Here is a 16,039-nt window from a genome sequence, read left to right on the forward strand (position 1 = left end):
CTGATCACCTACTTGCCTATTAGATTTAAAAAATTATCATGAAACAGATTCAGAAATCTGAAGCCAAGACTTAAAGAGCTTGTAGCGCCACTGATTTAATTTTTTATTTATTTAGTATTACCTATTTAAAAATACCTACTTAAATTTTGTATAGCTTGTAATACAAACAATTGCACTAAGATACTGAATATTTAGAATAATTTTTCATTATATAGAGCTGGCGACTTACAATAAAATTTAAATTTAAAAGCTGCTTTTGATATTTTCTTAATTTCTGTATATTTGGCCCTTCCCTGGAATCGAACCAGATACCTACTGCTGTGTAGTCAAACATGCAAGCCACTAGACAACTTAGTTTATTAATAAATGGGTAAAAATAATTATTTTTGAAAAACTCGTCAGACAAAAAATTTAATTTATATAGGTAAAATTTTTATTTTATTTTTAAAAACTAATAGGCTTTACAATAACATTGTACATTAAAATAAAAACACAGGAAAACGCTGTCTTGTACTCAATAACTTGTATTACTATTACATATATACTTTAAATGAGAAATATAATAATTAGCTTATTACAAAATTTAGTCAGCTCGGATTTCAGCAACATGTTTAATTACTGTGATTACCTACACCTATGATGACTAATTTTTTACGCCGAAACCCAATAATGTATCCGCAATCTCAGATAGAAAACAATCCGAGATTGTGGATTGTCAGACCGTGACAGTCGGTCTATGTCCTATCTGCATCCCAATAACCAAACCCTACGAAGACAATCATTTTAGGCGACATTAAAAAAAACTTAAGATAGGATATTGGCACAGTTGAACTGTCATTTTCATTCAAAGGTCTATCCCCAGATACCGATCCGACCTACCATGGATAGCTTGTATCGATAGATGGCTATTACAATCCGTCGATTATTATTGGCACAATTTTTACAACATTTGGATTTAATTGTCTATCTCAGATGCTCAGAAATGGATTGACATAGGTTATTGGGTTTCGGCATTAGAAAACTGTAGGAAAGTATCGATTGCCAACGGTACTGGCTTGGCAGAGCTAATAGAGTTTATGTAACGTTCATAGATTTGATCGTGGTAACAGCGAAGACTCACAATTAAATAGTAACTAAGTTCTTTCTGCGAGTTCAAGTCATTTCATTTTATTTATCATGTAAAAATGTAGTTATAAACATGACCGCATGACGGGAAGGCCAAGTAGACAATATATATTTATAAAATAAGACGAAAATACAGATTATATATTTATTAGTTTGCCAACGCTCGGCACACTGATACTACAAGAAAAATTAAATAATATTTTTAATATGACAAGCACTTATAGGCAAACATAACATACACGAAAAGCAGTGTTGGCCTAGTGGCTACAACGTGCGACTATCCCTGAGGTCGTAGGTTCAATCCCGGCTGTGCACAAATGGACTTTCTTTCTACGTGAGCATTTAATATGCGCCGACAATCGAGCATCTAGTATATATAATAAAGTTACTCCGAGATATCATTCTAATGGTGAATTATAATATTAATTTTGTAATTATTCGTTTATTGATTCAAAACATTTTTGCTTCTTAATTTACTCGCACTATCGAGCGTCAAGTCAAACTAAAATTTCCCGCGTTCTGTCAGTTTAGTAGTTTACTCGACTCTTCGAAAAGCATAATATGAGAGATATATTGTAACTAGCGGACCCCACAGACTTTAACAGATTTAACAGATGGCACTGCAGCGCCATCTGCCGGGCTGATTTATTTATTTAATTATAAGTAATCTAACAGCTTATACTTATACATATTATAATTAAAAATACTAAGACAATACAGAAAGCCAAAACAGATTACAAAGATAAACAATTTATGTATAAAAACAGAAAAAAAAACGCATTAAAAGACAAAGATATATTAAAAAACAAAAGAATAACTTTAAAAAACTGAAATCGACAGACGATCGACATTTAAAAACAACAAATAATACTAAGAATTTAAAACTACTACTTAAAAAAAATCTTCCCGCTTCTCCAAATACTTCTTGACATCTCTTGTTTTGTGATTTGTGAATCTAAAGCATCCAGGGCCTCCAAACACAGCCGTTTTAGTTTAGTGTCATAGACACGTACAGTAGAATTATATATGTAGTGATTTTCATAAATTTCTGCTGTAGAAAACAGTAATCTTTTCTAAGGGCCTGCTTCACAATGTATGGATAAAGTACCAAATAGCTATGTAACACATAAATTATTCGAAAGATAAAAGTTCAAAATAATAAACTTCGCGTTTTATGACGAATAGCGCTATCCGACAGTCGTGAAACGCAAAAATACTGTTTATCCTACCAATAAGTAATGAATAGCTTATTTGGAACTTATCCGGACATTGTGAAACAGACCCTAAGTAATTAAAGTGTTGTTTGTCCGATTTCGAATCTTCAACTACTTAACCGATTCCAATCAAAGTTTGTTTTGATACAATTATTTGATTTGATTTCATACTTTGTGTATTCATCTTAAAATGCTTCATTTGTTTCATTTTAATACAATGCTAACGAATCAATTAATCTGCTCTTCAAATAATTAATAAATTCATACCAACGACATTTCAACGTAATTTCTAATAATAACAACAAAGGACTGTTTATATTTAAAGTAATTGTTTTTGCCAAGTAGGTTATTTTCATTTTGTGCGTGGATTTTGTAGGTTTATACCTATATTTTATATATGAGGATTTTTTTAAGAAGACATTTAAATGATTTTAAATATTAAATTAGTCGGGGTCGTGACTTTATATTATTTAACGTATTATTAATCATAACCCATTTTTATCTTTGTTAATTTGTTTATTCACAAGCAACGGTAATTGATTTATATTCTTATAGAAAAGCTCAACAAAAAAATATATATCCACTCGTCTTAAAAGTCTGTTTTGAGTGACGTATCTTTTCTTCATTTTCTTAGTGTCTTCTTAACGTTGCCACATACATCAAAATCGTATAGAAAATACTACACAATATAGTATGTACATTTTTGTGCGTATCTACGATACGCTACGAATTCATAAAAAATATTAAATGCCGTTATCTGAGTAATAAGAAAAGTAAGTACAGAAGCTGGCGACGGGCGGGCGTATAATAAACCTCCTTCAATTATGATTTTGTTTGCTTTGGAATATGGTCCAAGAGCCCGTGATTACCAGACCTTCGGATTTTAATAAAAGCTGAAATTTTTTCTATGTGTGTCCCTAGTACAGATAAGAATTAATTACCCATGAAGCTGAGGCGGTGGTGGCTTTGGCAGATAACAGATAACAAAGGTGTATAAAATTCCATCTCAAATTTGTCATAAAATAAAACTTAATTTGTTTATATTTGATTCATAATGATATCAAAACTCTGACAGTTAGTATGGTTCCAACACACTGCCGGACATCCTTAAACTATTATAATTTATAATTATACTTATGTTATATTATAAAACCTAAATTGTATATATATTTTTTTGGGGGCCTATTAATCTTCAAATTTACAAAATTGCCGGACAGATTCTACGGTTCTATCATCTTGCCAGACGCATTCAAAGTGAGCAGTAGTTCGGAGCGCAAGGACAGTAACATTATTAAGTTCAAATTGTGCAGTTTATTTTTTTCTTAATCAAGAAATTTCATTAAATAAATTTTTATAGATACTCTTGGAATGTGAGGTTATTAAAGATTTTTAGAGGTCTTATTAAAGATTTAGGAAGATTAGGAGAGTAAATGGCTGGAAGCATTTACTATCTGTTTCGTTTTACAGTTTGTTACATTTTTTGCATTACCTGAGCTTTATGTTTATGTTTGTATGTGTATTCTGTTTGTATGTGCATTCTGTTTTTGACTTTTGTGTATAATATTATTATTTTTAGATATCGTTTAATGAGTAGCTGTAGGAATACTGTTAAGTAAATAAATAATACATAAATAAAGTATATTTTATTATATTCAGTGGCTACAAGTCTACAAGTCTTAGTTCTTGGCTTAAAATTGCATCTGTTTTTAATTTATATTTAATATACAAGTAGGAAAAAGAAGTGTTCTATATATAGCAATTACGAAATTGTAACTAAATACAATTGTCAAATTAGCTATTTAGCATAATAGCCGATGCATCTTGCAGCGTTGAACTCGAGCAAAAATAACGCAGTATTTGGCTGCGTTAAGAGCAGAGAAGCCGTGGAGTTGTTTAACTATTTTTTTTTATGTAATTGGACGCAAACGGCTAGGCTGTTGTGTGATGCCACTGATGGACACTTACATTGCCCGAAGGCTTGTGAGATGAGCCTTTCAAAAATCGGTACGCTCTTACCTTGATGAAAGTTCACTACGTCCTATATCTATGGTATATGTTATCTAAAATATATGACAATTTAGGTAAACATAAATGTTAAAAAAATATGTACGAAGATAAAATAAAAATGCTATAAGAGTACCAGATGTGTTTAAAAATTTATATTTTATTATATTTATATATTTATATATGTATTTAATAGTGTATATTAGCCTATAATAGTATACTATTAAATACAAACATAATTTAAATAAAAAAAGCGGCGCATGCTGATTAAAAGCCTAGAGCAGTCAGAACTCTCGATCAATCTCTGAGTATCATGAACCTCCTTCAGATTTTACCAAACATGGCTTTTTTTCTCCATTCGCTTCCTCCTTATATACCTTCTATACACCTATTTTTAGGACGCCCGCTTTTCCTTCAAATTATCCCTTCCATACAGGTGTCTTTAAAGCCAAGTACACGCGTTAGAAGTTGTACTTCTTTGGCGAATGGAAAAAAATAACTAAAATGCAGTAGTGATTAACGATAAATTGTATTTAAATTAATCAAAAAGATTTTCTTTTAATAAGTAAATAATTAGTAAATACTATCACCTACGTATATGAAATTGATTTAAAAACAACAAAATACTATTTATTTATTCACACTGTTTAATCGTACTGTTAGGAAACACGTGTTCTAAATATAAAAATACAACTTGAACATAGTTATGGATTTCCATGCCACCTAGACCTAACTTTATGATGTCGAATTTAGGTGTTGGTCTACGCGCGCATCGTAAAAATTCACTCTCATCATTTTTCTCCACCGCGCCAAAATAATTATAACTTCAAAACCCTAAAACAAGCAGTGCTCTAGAAATAAATCGTTCAATAATATTAATCCGCAGTAAGAAAAAACTAGTTTTAATATAAAAAAATCTTAAAATAAATGAAATAAATGCTCCATGGATTTCGTTTTCAGCTACCCAGTGTAGATTAGACCAGTGTACTACAGTACAGTGTAGTGTCCGCAAGAAAATCAGCTTGCGATTTTGTGCGTATAAGGATATTATTAAAGTATATAAACAGTGTATAGTGTTATATGTAGGTATATAGTGTATTTACTATGTGTATGTATTTTTATTTTGCGAGTATTAATGAGATTCGTTTATGTTTGATTAATTGTGAATGGAATGGATAATTTGTCTATGTTACTTCTGAAAAACTGTTGTCTATTATTATTACGTAGATACGCAGCTTAATTAGCTCGTATTTGGTGGTTTATAGATCATATTCAACCCGTAGAAGTGAAACCTCTTTATTGGCGTTGGAAAAAAATTAATGTCACATATTTTCGTTACGCGCCATCTTTAAGAATATATTTCAGTTACCATAGGCAATAACAAAAATATATAATAACGATAACAATGATAGTAATAAATCTATTAAAATTAATGAACTTCTGTTATAATCTTAGAAGTGAAATAATTGTATTATTTGTTTTCATGTCTATAATAATAAAAGGCTTTTGTTAAACTTTATGTAATATAACTTTATTTAACAAATTTCTGTATATATATATTGTAGATCATTTATCTAAAAATAAAGTCATAAAGATGTTTTACTTCTAATGTGTGTACACTAGTACGCAAACATTTTTTTAAAGAGTTCTTTCAACACTTCCCGGAAGCTTATTCCAATCTGTTACTCATTGGTTTAGGAATTTGTATATTGTTTTAAAGTATTTCGTAATTAATAGTGACTTACACACGCACACACATTACATACATTCCTCATGAAGATGAAGGAATGAATGAATTTCTGTCGAAGAATCTTCAAGACTCATGTTTATTATTTATTTTATTATATTGATAAAAGCTTGCCAGCACACTTGGTAAAAGAACGACAAAATACTATTTTTAATATGACAAGTATTTAAAGGCAAACATGACATACACGAAGTGATCATACAAATATTAATCAAAACAAAAAGAAAACTAATCAATAAAAATGAAAATTAGAAAGATTGTAAAATTTGCTTGTATTGTAGGTATTATATGCTTTGTATATTACGATTGAAATAGATAATAATTAATCTTAAATCTATGCTTTATAAAGAATATTGCTTCATAGTAAAGTTCGAGTATTTAGTATAGTAGTCGTTAGCGTTGCCAGACGTCCCGTATTTCCCAGGACGTCCCGTATTTTAGGCTTAGTTTAAAATTTCCGCCGGGACTGTCTGTCCCGTATTAATACCATTTCCTTTTAAATTATTAAATCTTCAAAAATTAAATAATGTGTGTATTAATACGAAACTAACTACGTAATACATATGTAACTGCTGACGGAAAAGAATTTCTTAATGTTGACGTAACGTAATTTCTATGTTCTTAATAAGCTGACAGATGTGAGAAATATATATTTCTAAATACGATTATAATTTTTGTTTATAGAATAAATGGGCAGGAGGCTCACCTGATGTTAAGTGATACCGCCGCCCATGGACACTCTCAATGCCAGAGGGCTCGCGAGTGCATTACCGGCCTTTTAAGAATTGTATTGATTTTTATAAATATGTATGTTAAAACCAATAAAAATTATTTGGTCCTCAGAAGAATATCCGACAAAATGTCTCTATATAAATTTGTTTTTTAATTGCCCCGTAAAAAACTAAATTTTCGTAAAATTATAGGCTGAATAAAAACTGGCAACCCTAGTAGTAGTATATTACGCTTAAACTCTGAAGAGAAACAATACGAGGAAATCGGCATGTCATTAAAGCACTCAGAAAAATACACTTTACAAACAAACAAAAATCATTTATTCATGTAGGTGACATAATGTATACTTATGAACGTCAAATAAAAAGAAATATACATTAAATGATTCTAATTTTACATTTACTGCCAGTTCTCAAATCAAGGGCGTAGAATGGAACATGAGAACTGGCAAAAAAAAAATTACGTAGAAATGTGTCTGCTTTTAAGAACTTCAAACTCCATTCAATGTTAAACTTGAAGTAGTGGCTCCAGTTCACGACTCTTATATCGTAGCAGGTTCGATTGTCAATGGGCTTTTTTTCATCTTCATCATCTTTTTGATCAGAGTTCCCCAAACTTTTTTGTGTCATATACCCCTTGCCATGTTTTTCCGTGTTGGGTAGTCCCCCTACTTACCCGATATTGATTTCCTGTAAATTTATAACTGTAGTGAAGTTTAGTTTTAAAAACTTAAAGTAAAAACATATGTTAATTTATACATTTATTAATTAAGTTAATTTTTTTTTACAATTTCAAATCAAATCAAATCGTTTATTTGCTAGAATAGTCTAACAATTAGTTACATAAATTACAAAAATCCGCCACATATGAATAGGCATGCAAAAGTCATCTTATATTTTATTTATTTATTTATTTGATCTATTGAATAACATGACTAGTTATTAAATCTTACATATTATAATTATAGAAAAATACATTTAGAAAAATGACAGCGCAGAGTTAGTTAGACACCAATATTTGTAATAATTCTTATCTAAAAAATACAACGATTTAAACGTTAGGCTTCTTTTTCTTGTATTTAATAACATCTGAAGTGGTGGTTCCCGCGTTAATTTCAATAATTTCGCGGTACTCGCCCACGCTATAAAAGCACCTTGCCTTTAAGAACCCAATCACCTTACCCTTGAAAACATTACATGGCAGCGATCTATAACTTCTAGGAAGGTGATTAAATATTCTTACGGCCATCGCGTAACAATTATTAGAATATAGCGTGGTGCAACATGCAGGCACAGTTCAAAATGTATTGCGACAACAAAGCGAATACCAACATCCTACAACTTACACAATTTTATAAACACATATAATATTTTTTTTACTTCATAGGTACTTTTATAAATATATATGTTTTGATATTATAAGATAGTATGCTGTAAGTAAATAGGTACTATCAGTGTATGTGTTGAGGTGACCCCCATTTTAATTTTATGGACGCCCAAATATTTTTTCGCTGACGTAGACCCCTTGGTCGATAAAGACAACTTTGGGAATCACTGCATTAATATACAAATATACATCTCTGGCCGGCCGTTGTATCTCCACTGATTTATATGAATCACTGATAGAAAGCCATGTTAGTGACCGTCATATGAACCCGATGAAATGATTTGTAGGTTGCCAATTTGCAAAGTTAAAGAAAAATGTTTCTTACGAACTCTTGACGATGAGAGATTGAGTTTAATTTTTAATATTATAAATTAAATTTAACATAATTTAGTACTTATATTACTAAATATAAGTACAAATTTAGTAATATGTACTTATATTTAAATAACAAATTATATGCCCGCAGTAGAGGTTATACAAAAATTATATGAATTATATTATTAAAAAAAAAACAAACAAATAAATAAGTGAAATTTTAATTAAAAATTTTCTTTTTATACAAAACTTATTTAATTATAAAAACATCTAAATTTCTCAACAATACAAGTATTTATTGAAACCATCCAATCTCTTTCGTATTGTCACTTTTTGGTCATGCGTTCTGTTATGTCATGTGTTTAATCATATAACACATATTATGTATACAATACAAACAACTACCTTTAAATATACATGAGTAATTTTATCAAGCTATATTACCAAGGCTACAAAAATGCTTAGAGATTGAAAAAGTAAATTAGGCTCGAACAAAACATTAAATTGGTTAAACATTGATTATAATTGATAAACTTCAATCTCTGATTTATTATAATCTGTGCGCGCGGGCACGCGTCCGATGACGCAACTATTTTGACACATTTTTAAGCCCCAATGACCGCGGACATCTTTCATCTCCCAGCTGTTATTGGCAATACGTCAAATTTATGAGAATACAAATAGAAAATTATGCTAAGTACTCGTTTGTTATAAAACTAATCTTCTGTCTAAGGTCGCTGATCTCGAAAATTGAATTTCATTAAAATGTCCAAACCAACCGGCCTTTTTTCTTAATATTAAAATGTTTTTATTAGGTATATATTTAAGTATACATATACGTATAACGTAATTATGTATTATTTAAATACATATTTACGTTATGCTTATATTATTAATTATGTATATAAATTGTTTGTCCGCTAAATTACCAAGCCGATATCAATTAAATTTGCACACCGTGTGCAGTCTGGTCCAACTTAAGAGATAGGATAGCTTACATCTCCATTTATACCCGCAATATTATTTTATTGCAAATATTTGTTTATTAATTGATACAATTATATCAGATGGCGCTTTTAATTTTTTGGTAAATTATTATAACCCTTGATTGCCATACAAACGGTGTTTCGCAGCTTTGCATGTATACTTGAATTAAATTATTATACGATTCTTAAAAGGCCGGCTTCTGGCAGAGAGAGTGTCCATGGGCGGCGGTGTCACTTAACATCAGGTGAGCCTCCTGCCCGTCTGCCTCCTGTAACAAAAATAAAGCTATTGCATATAATAATTATAAACTGCTATGTTCGTTGTAGAATAGACGTTATGTATTTTTTAGATTTATATTATTTATATAGCCTAGTGGTTTCAGCGTGCGACTCTCATCCCTGAGATCGTAGGTTCGATCCCCGGCTGTGCATCAATGGACATTCTATGTGCGCATTTAACATTCGCTCGAACAGTAAAGGAAAACAGTGTAGGAACCTGCCTGAGACACAAAAAGTGGATGGCGTGTGTCAGGTACTGGAGGCTGATGTGATCTTGCTTAATAGATTTGAAAGATGATCATGGAACAGATTCAGAAATCTGAGGCCAAGACCTAAGAGGTTGTAGCTCCACTGATTTTTTTTATCTCCTTGAATTAGGTTATACATTAATGAACATTCAAGAATTGCAAAATAAAATTATCAAAATACTGGTACAGTATAATTATCTATCACCTACAAATTGTACTGTGTATTTTATTGTGTTCCGGTACACATCTATTGTAGGCTACAATTTAGTTTACTTTTAAGAAATAAAGTCTTTTAAACCTATTGGGTTTTGATTTGGTGACCAAACTCATGAAACATTGTTTACAAACCTATTCAATAATGTAGACAATTCCTGGCAACATTGCAAGTGACATTTAGCCGTATGCACTTTGGGTACAATGCCCTAAATAATAGAATTTGGGTCAATCAATTCCTCATTGTTAGCACAAATAATGTTTATGTAATTCAAACTCGCTAACGAAAAGTCTTTTGTAGGAATGCATTAACAACAGAGCCGTGTTTATCTAAAAGTTCTAAAGAGTGTATGTGTCGCAGTGTAGTAGTTAAGTTAGAGAGTTTATTGAATTTCTAGACATTTAATTAAAGATCGATTTTTGATCAAGTCGCTAAAGTTCCGTTCCGATGCCTGTATCTTTTATTCCAACATTTCGTAAGAAGGTTAAGTATGTGAAGCGACTGTAGCCTATGTCTGGTGACGCGCTGCGACCTCCGAAAGGCATATGCCTCGAACGCGCCACATTAGTTGACCATGAAGGCCTTAAATTTTTATTACACTTATAAATAAACTCTCAGCAATATTGATTTTAGTCTTAACTAGTCGTAAATGCAAGAACAAAGCAATTTTTATTTCTGTTTACAATAACAATCCAATGCCCAAAGAAACATTTGGAAAAATCTCACGTGAGATTGGGGGGTGGGGGATGGGGTTGAATAAATCACGAGATCTCACCAGGGGAAAGTACAGAAAAAACGAATTCAACCAGAAAGACCGACAGTGGTTCAGATCACAAATGAGTTTTTGTACCACGATTTCAATTGGGACACGAGGGTATTAAAAGGACTATTCTAATTGTATGCTTTCCTTTCCTCTCTAATGAATCTAAACTATAAAAATAAAATTCCTATTTAATCACCTTCCTAGATGCTATAGATCGTTGCCATGTAATGTTTTCAAGGGGAAGGTGATTGGGTTCTTAAAGGCAAGGTGCTTTTATAGCGTCGGCGACTACCTAGATCATAAGTTTGAAATTAACGTGGGGAACATCACTTCAGATGTTATTAAATACAAGAAAAAGAAGCCTAACGTTTAAATCGTTGTATTTTTTAGATAAGATTTTTTACAAATATTGGTGTCTAACTCTGCGCTGTCATTTTTCTAAATGTATTTTTCTAAATGTAAGATTTAATAACTAATCTTGTTATTCAATAGATCAAATAAATAAATAAATAAATAAAATATAAGATGATATTTGCATGCCTATTCATATGTGGTGGATTTTTGTAGTTTATGGAACTAATTGTAAAAAAAATCCTTCTCTCTCAAATGCACACATAAAAGTGCCCAGACGATGTTGAACCTACGATCTCAGAGATTGAAGTGTGTTTCTATACTTTGTATACTTATACTTTGAAAACACTGAAACACAATCAGTACAGTCTACAAATGCTTTGAAATGCGGAGAGTGATAAAGAAATATTGATTAACAGGCTTATCTGTTTTAATAGGTTCATAGAATCGATAAATCTGTTGCGTTTTTCAGTGATAATGTAATAATTTTCTCGAAATTTAAGCAATGATTTAGCTTTGTTTTTAAGGTTTTGAATTGTCTACAATTTGACAAATATTATACTAAAAATTCGTGCTTCATGCTTTGTGTCATATTCCTCACATCAACACTTACTATGCAGTTTTTTGTCGCGCAACACATAACGATTCTTATAATATACCTTGACTTCTTTATGCTATGGCGGAATATGGCTGAAATGAGTATAGGCCTAAGATCCGGCTGCAAGATATTGCGCTCATCGGTTATTTGCTAAAAAATAATTTTTGAAGTTTATACTTTACTAGCGACCCGCCCCGGCTTCGCACGGGTGCAATGCTGATACTAAATACACTACAGAAAATCTGTGAACGTTGTATATAAAAATGTGGGTTATCCATAAGAGATATACATATACCATCAACTCGTAGGGTTCAGCCTGCGTTTGCAATGTAAGCGGAAAAAATGTAATTAATACGACATCACATTAGAAACCTCAAAAACAACAGTGCTTCTCCACTATTTAATGGATGTTATTATACATACAAATTCCTCTTGAATCACTCTATCTATTAAAAACCGCATAAAAATCCGTAGCGTAGTTTCAAAGATTTAAGCATACAAAGGGACATAGGGACAGAGAAAGCTACTTTGTTTTATACTAGGTATGTAGTGAAGCGCGATGGAGAAAAATGATGAGAGTGAATTTTTAACGATACGCGCGCACACCAACACCTTAATTCGACATCGTAAAGTTAGGTCTAGGTGGCAAGGAAATCGATGCTCAAGTTGTAAATTCTAGTTTTTTAAATAGAACACGTGTTTCGTAAAAGTACAATTAAACAGTGTGAATAAATAAAATATTATTTTGGTGTTTTTAAATCAATTTCATATACGACGCTGATAGTATTTACTAATAATTTATTTAAAAAAAATATTTTTGATTAATTTTAATATTTATCGTAAATACTGCACTTTAGTTATTATTTTCCATACGCCAAAGAAGTATAACTTCTAACGCGTGTACATAAATACACACACTCTTCCTGTTATTGATTTTCCGTTTTGTAAATGTTTCAACCTTTTTGTATATATGTATTCCATCTGTGGCTATATTTTTAGTGTAACTGTTTGTTTTTATATATAGTTGTGGGTTAACGAAATAAATAAATTGTCTTAAATGTTCTAACATTTACAGCTTAACGAATGACAAGACGGCAATGAGTGACGCGCGATCGGTCAGCGAATCCGAATGTTCAAGTTGTGAGGAAGACGTGGATTCTGGGATAGCTGATGAACCAGTCCCACAGAGACGGGACATCGACTGTATGGATTTAGCTGAATTCTTCGCCTATTGGTAAGTTTTTCTCCATCATTTGTTCACCGACTGTTACATAATCAAAGAGTTGGTTGATTTTTTTTCAAAATTTAAATGAATGAATATATTCATAAAGTACGCAACCACTAATATGGATGTCCATGGACGGCGGCAGCTCATCGTTCCCCGCTAATGATAAAATAACATCATTTGTTCGTCAATGTTAGCGAGGAGATGGTTAGTAGTAGTATTGGAATGACGTAATAAATAAAACAATGTAAAGTGAAATTATTTATTTTAAAATATCACTCAAAAACTTTATTGTTCTTATCGTTGACCTGTAAATTGACCACCATAATCATTATCTACAACATTAACTCCCCCACCATAGTCGTTGTCGACAACGTTGACTCCCCCACCATAATCATTATCTACAACACTAACCCCGCCACCATAATCATTGTCTACAACACTAACCCCCCCTCCATAATCATTGTCTACGACATTAACTCCCCCTCCATAATCATTATCTACAACACTAACTCCTCCTCCATAATCCTTGTCGACAACGTTTACTCCTCCACCATAATCGTTGTCGACAACGTCAACTCCTCCACCATAATCATTATCTACAACGTTAACTCCTCCACCATAATCATTGTCAGCTATTTGCACGCCATTCTGAAAATAAAGTTGTAGTTTTAGTAAACGTTAAAGTAAACCTTTCAAAATATTGTGTATCGCTCGTTCAAATTTATAACTCGCTGGTAATAGACAATACAAACGAACAGTACAATCACTGTAATGACGTCATATCCTGAAGCACGCTATCTAAGTAATTCCAACTTAGGATATATACAAGTTTTCGACCGGTTTTGCCGCCTTTGCTGGGAAACGGGCGGGGTTCTTTACTATGCACTTTGCTAACTCTAAGTTCCAAGCTAAGATCCGACTGTCTGTCTGATCCGAAGGTCTCAGTCATCTGTGAGACGCCCTTGCGCCAGCTACGGGAAAGGTCCATTCTGGAAAAGCTACACTCCCCAGAACAGACCAAGCTGAGCTGTCACGGTCCTTAAGGCTAACAGCCTGATTCCATTCCAAACACGAATAAAAAAGCCACTGGAGAACCATCAAACATTCCAGCCGAGCTGAACTTGCAACAACAGCGATATTTAAATAAAAAAGTATCCACTGAGGGCTTCAGACCAGTCAGCATTTCGACTTGTCGAGAATCCACTCTTTAGGTCCGGGGAACATCACCAACCACCTCCACACATAACTAAGCCGTTAACAAATTCACGGCAAATTGGTAAATCATCAAATATTCTCTATGGCTATGGTTTTTTTCTAACGAGCCTACTGGATGCCCATAAGGACATTCATCATTTTCTATTAATCATCTAGTTTTAGTAGGTGCGTGGCTTTTGAGGGAGGAGTATAATCTTACTTTAAACAATTGGAGTACGTATCATAAGATTTCTACTGGGCGTCAACTCCACAGTTCGGAAGTTCGCAAAAGAAAGTGTCTTGTGAAGCAGACTTCCAGCCATCAAGGAGATGCTGATGAATTAATACGGCTCGTACGAGTTGACATGGCATGGATCAACCCAAACCACTCTTGAAAACACTCTCCATAAAACATTTTGTTGAATACGCATAGAGACGCTTTGTGTCTCAAAGACAATTCCATAAAGTCAAAGTAAAAAATTATATTTTATTCATTAGGTAACTCTATGTACGTCAATAAAGGAATATACATTGAATGCTTCTAATTATACATTTACTGCCAGTTCTCAAATCAAGGGCGCAGAACGGCAGAGAAGAACTGGCAATAAACTCTCCACCATTCTTTTTAATCGCCTAGTTTTTTGTGTTACATAACATTTATAGGCTACAACCATTCCATCATGTTCCTCATGACATCTGGTAACTAAGTAACCTATATAAAATAAATTAAAAACAAAGTTTGGTCACAGATTGTCAAAGATCCTCTATCAGGCATGTTGAAATAGGAGCACACACATTCCACAAGCGAGCCAAAAAGAAAATGGTTGATTATTTATAAAGCTGGTGTTAAATAACATATTTATTTATTTACTTACATCGCCTTCAAAATGTACACCACTCATATTGATCCGTTGTCTTTACAATGCTATCGAACACTAAATACTTATATACATTATCACTGATAAGATATCGTATTAAAACTATAATATAGTCAGCCAGTCAGTTTTTCGTTTATGTATTTGTAATTACACCATATACGAATTCAATACTTCTTTTAGTACCAATTCTTAAAAGGCCGGCAACGCACTCGCGAGCCCTCTGGCATTGAGAGTGTCCATGGGCGGCGGTATCACTTAAAATCAGGTGAGCCTCCTGCCCGTTTGCCCCCTGTTATATAAAAAAAAAGTCTCTTGAAGTGTGTCTTGACCTGACAGACAGCTCTTCACTTTGCTATTAACAGTCCAATCAACGTTGTAAAAATTGATTTCTTCGTTCTCCGTTTATGCTTGATTTAAGCCATTATTATTAATTGAAGGAGGTTGTAGCGTACGTACGTACACATATGAAATATTAAAAAACTTCGTCCATTAGTCGCTTCGCTGGGCCGGACCTCTAACCAGAACACCAGATTTATTCAAAACACGAGAGTAATGTGAATCAATTAAACAAAAACGTCTAAGACTACCAAAGGCCATATTGCTATACGATTTTCATCAGGCGTTATAATTTCGCTATTCCACGTATGAACATACACAGATCTTGTTATTCGATCATCTTATATATAAATTATGATTTATGGGTTTGTCAAAGTATTATCTATTTTTACATTATCTTCACTATTAAAACCCTATAATATACCAAACATAACCCCTAAC

General features: G+C 32.4%; 1 protein-coding gene and 1 long non-coding RNA gene across 2 annotated transcripts in view; one reads left to right on the forward strand and one right to left on the reverse strand.

Annotated features, from left to right (window-relative positions):
- The first annotated feature begins 5,334 nt into the window (after positions 1–5,334).
- Positions 5,335–16,039, forward strand: part of LOC111001565 (apical junction molecule) — a 54,628-nt gene continuing 43,923 nt past the window's right edge. Inside the window, exons 1-2 of the mRNA XM_045633822.1 lie at positions 5,335–5,425; positions 13,038–13,196. Coding sequence (XP_045489778.1) covers positions 13,060–13,196 — 137 coding nt within the window. The 5' untranslated portion in view covers positions 5,335–5,425; positions 13,038–13,059. The remainder of the gene's footprint in view (positions 5,426–13,037; positions 13,197–16,039) is intronic.
- On the reverse strand, positions 13,436–15,452 carry LOC111001566. Its single transcript, XR_006751057.1, has 2 exons — positions 15,260–15,452; positions 13,436–13,838 (listed from the first exon to the last, which is right to left on the reverse strand). It is a non-coding gene; the product is annotated as an uncharacterized LOC111001566 (long non-coding RNA).

This window comes from Pieris rapae, chromosome 24 (genome assembly GCF_905147795.1).
Source record: "Pieris rapae chromosome 24, ilPieRapa1.1, whole genome shotgun sequence".
Taxonomy (NCBI): domain Eukaryota; kingdom Metazoa; phylum Arthropoda; class Insecta; order Lepidoptera; family Pieridae; genus Pieris; species Pieris rapae.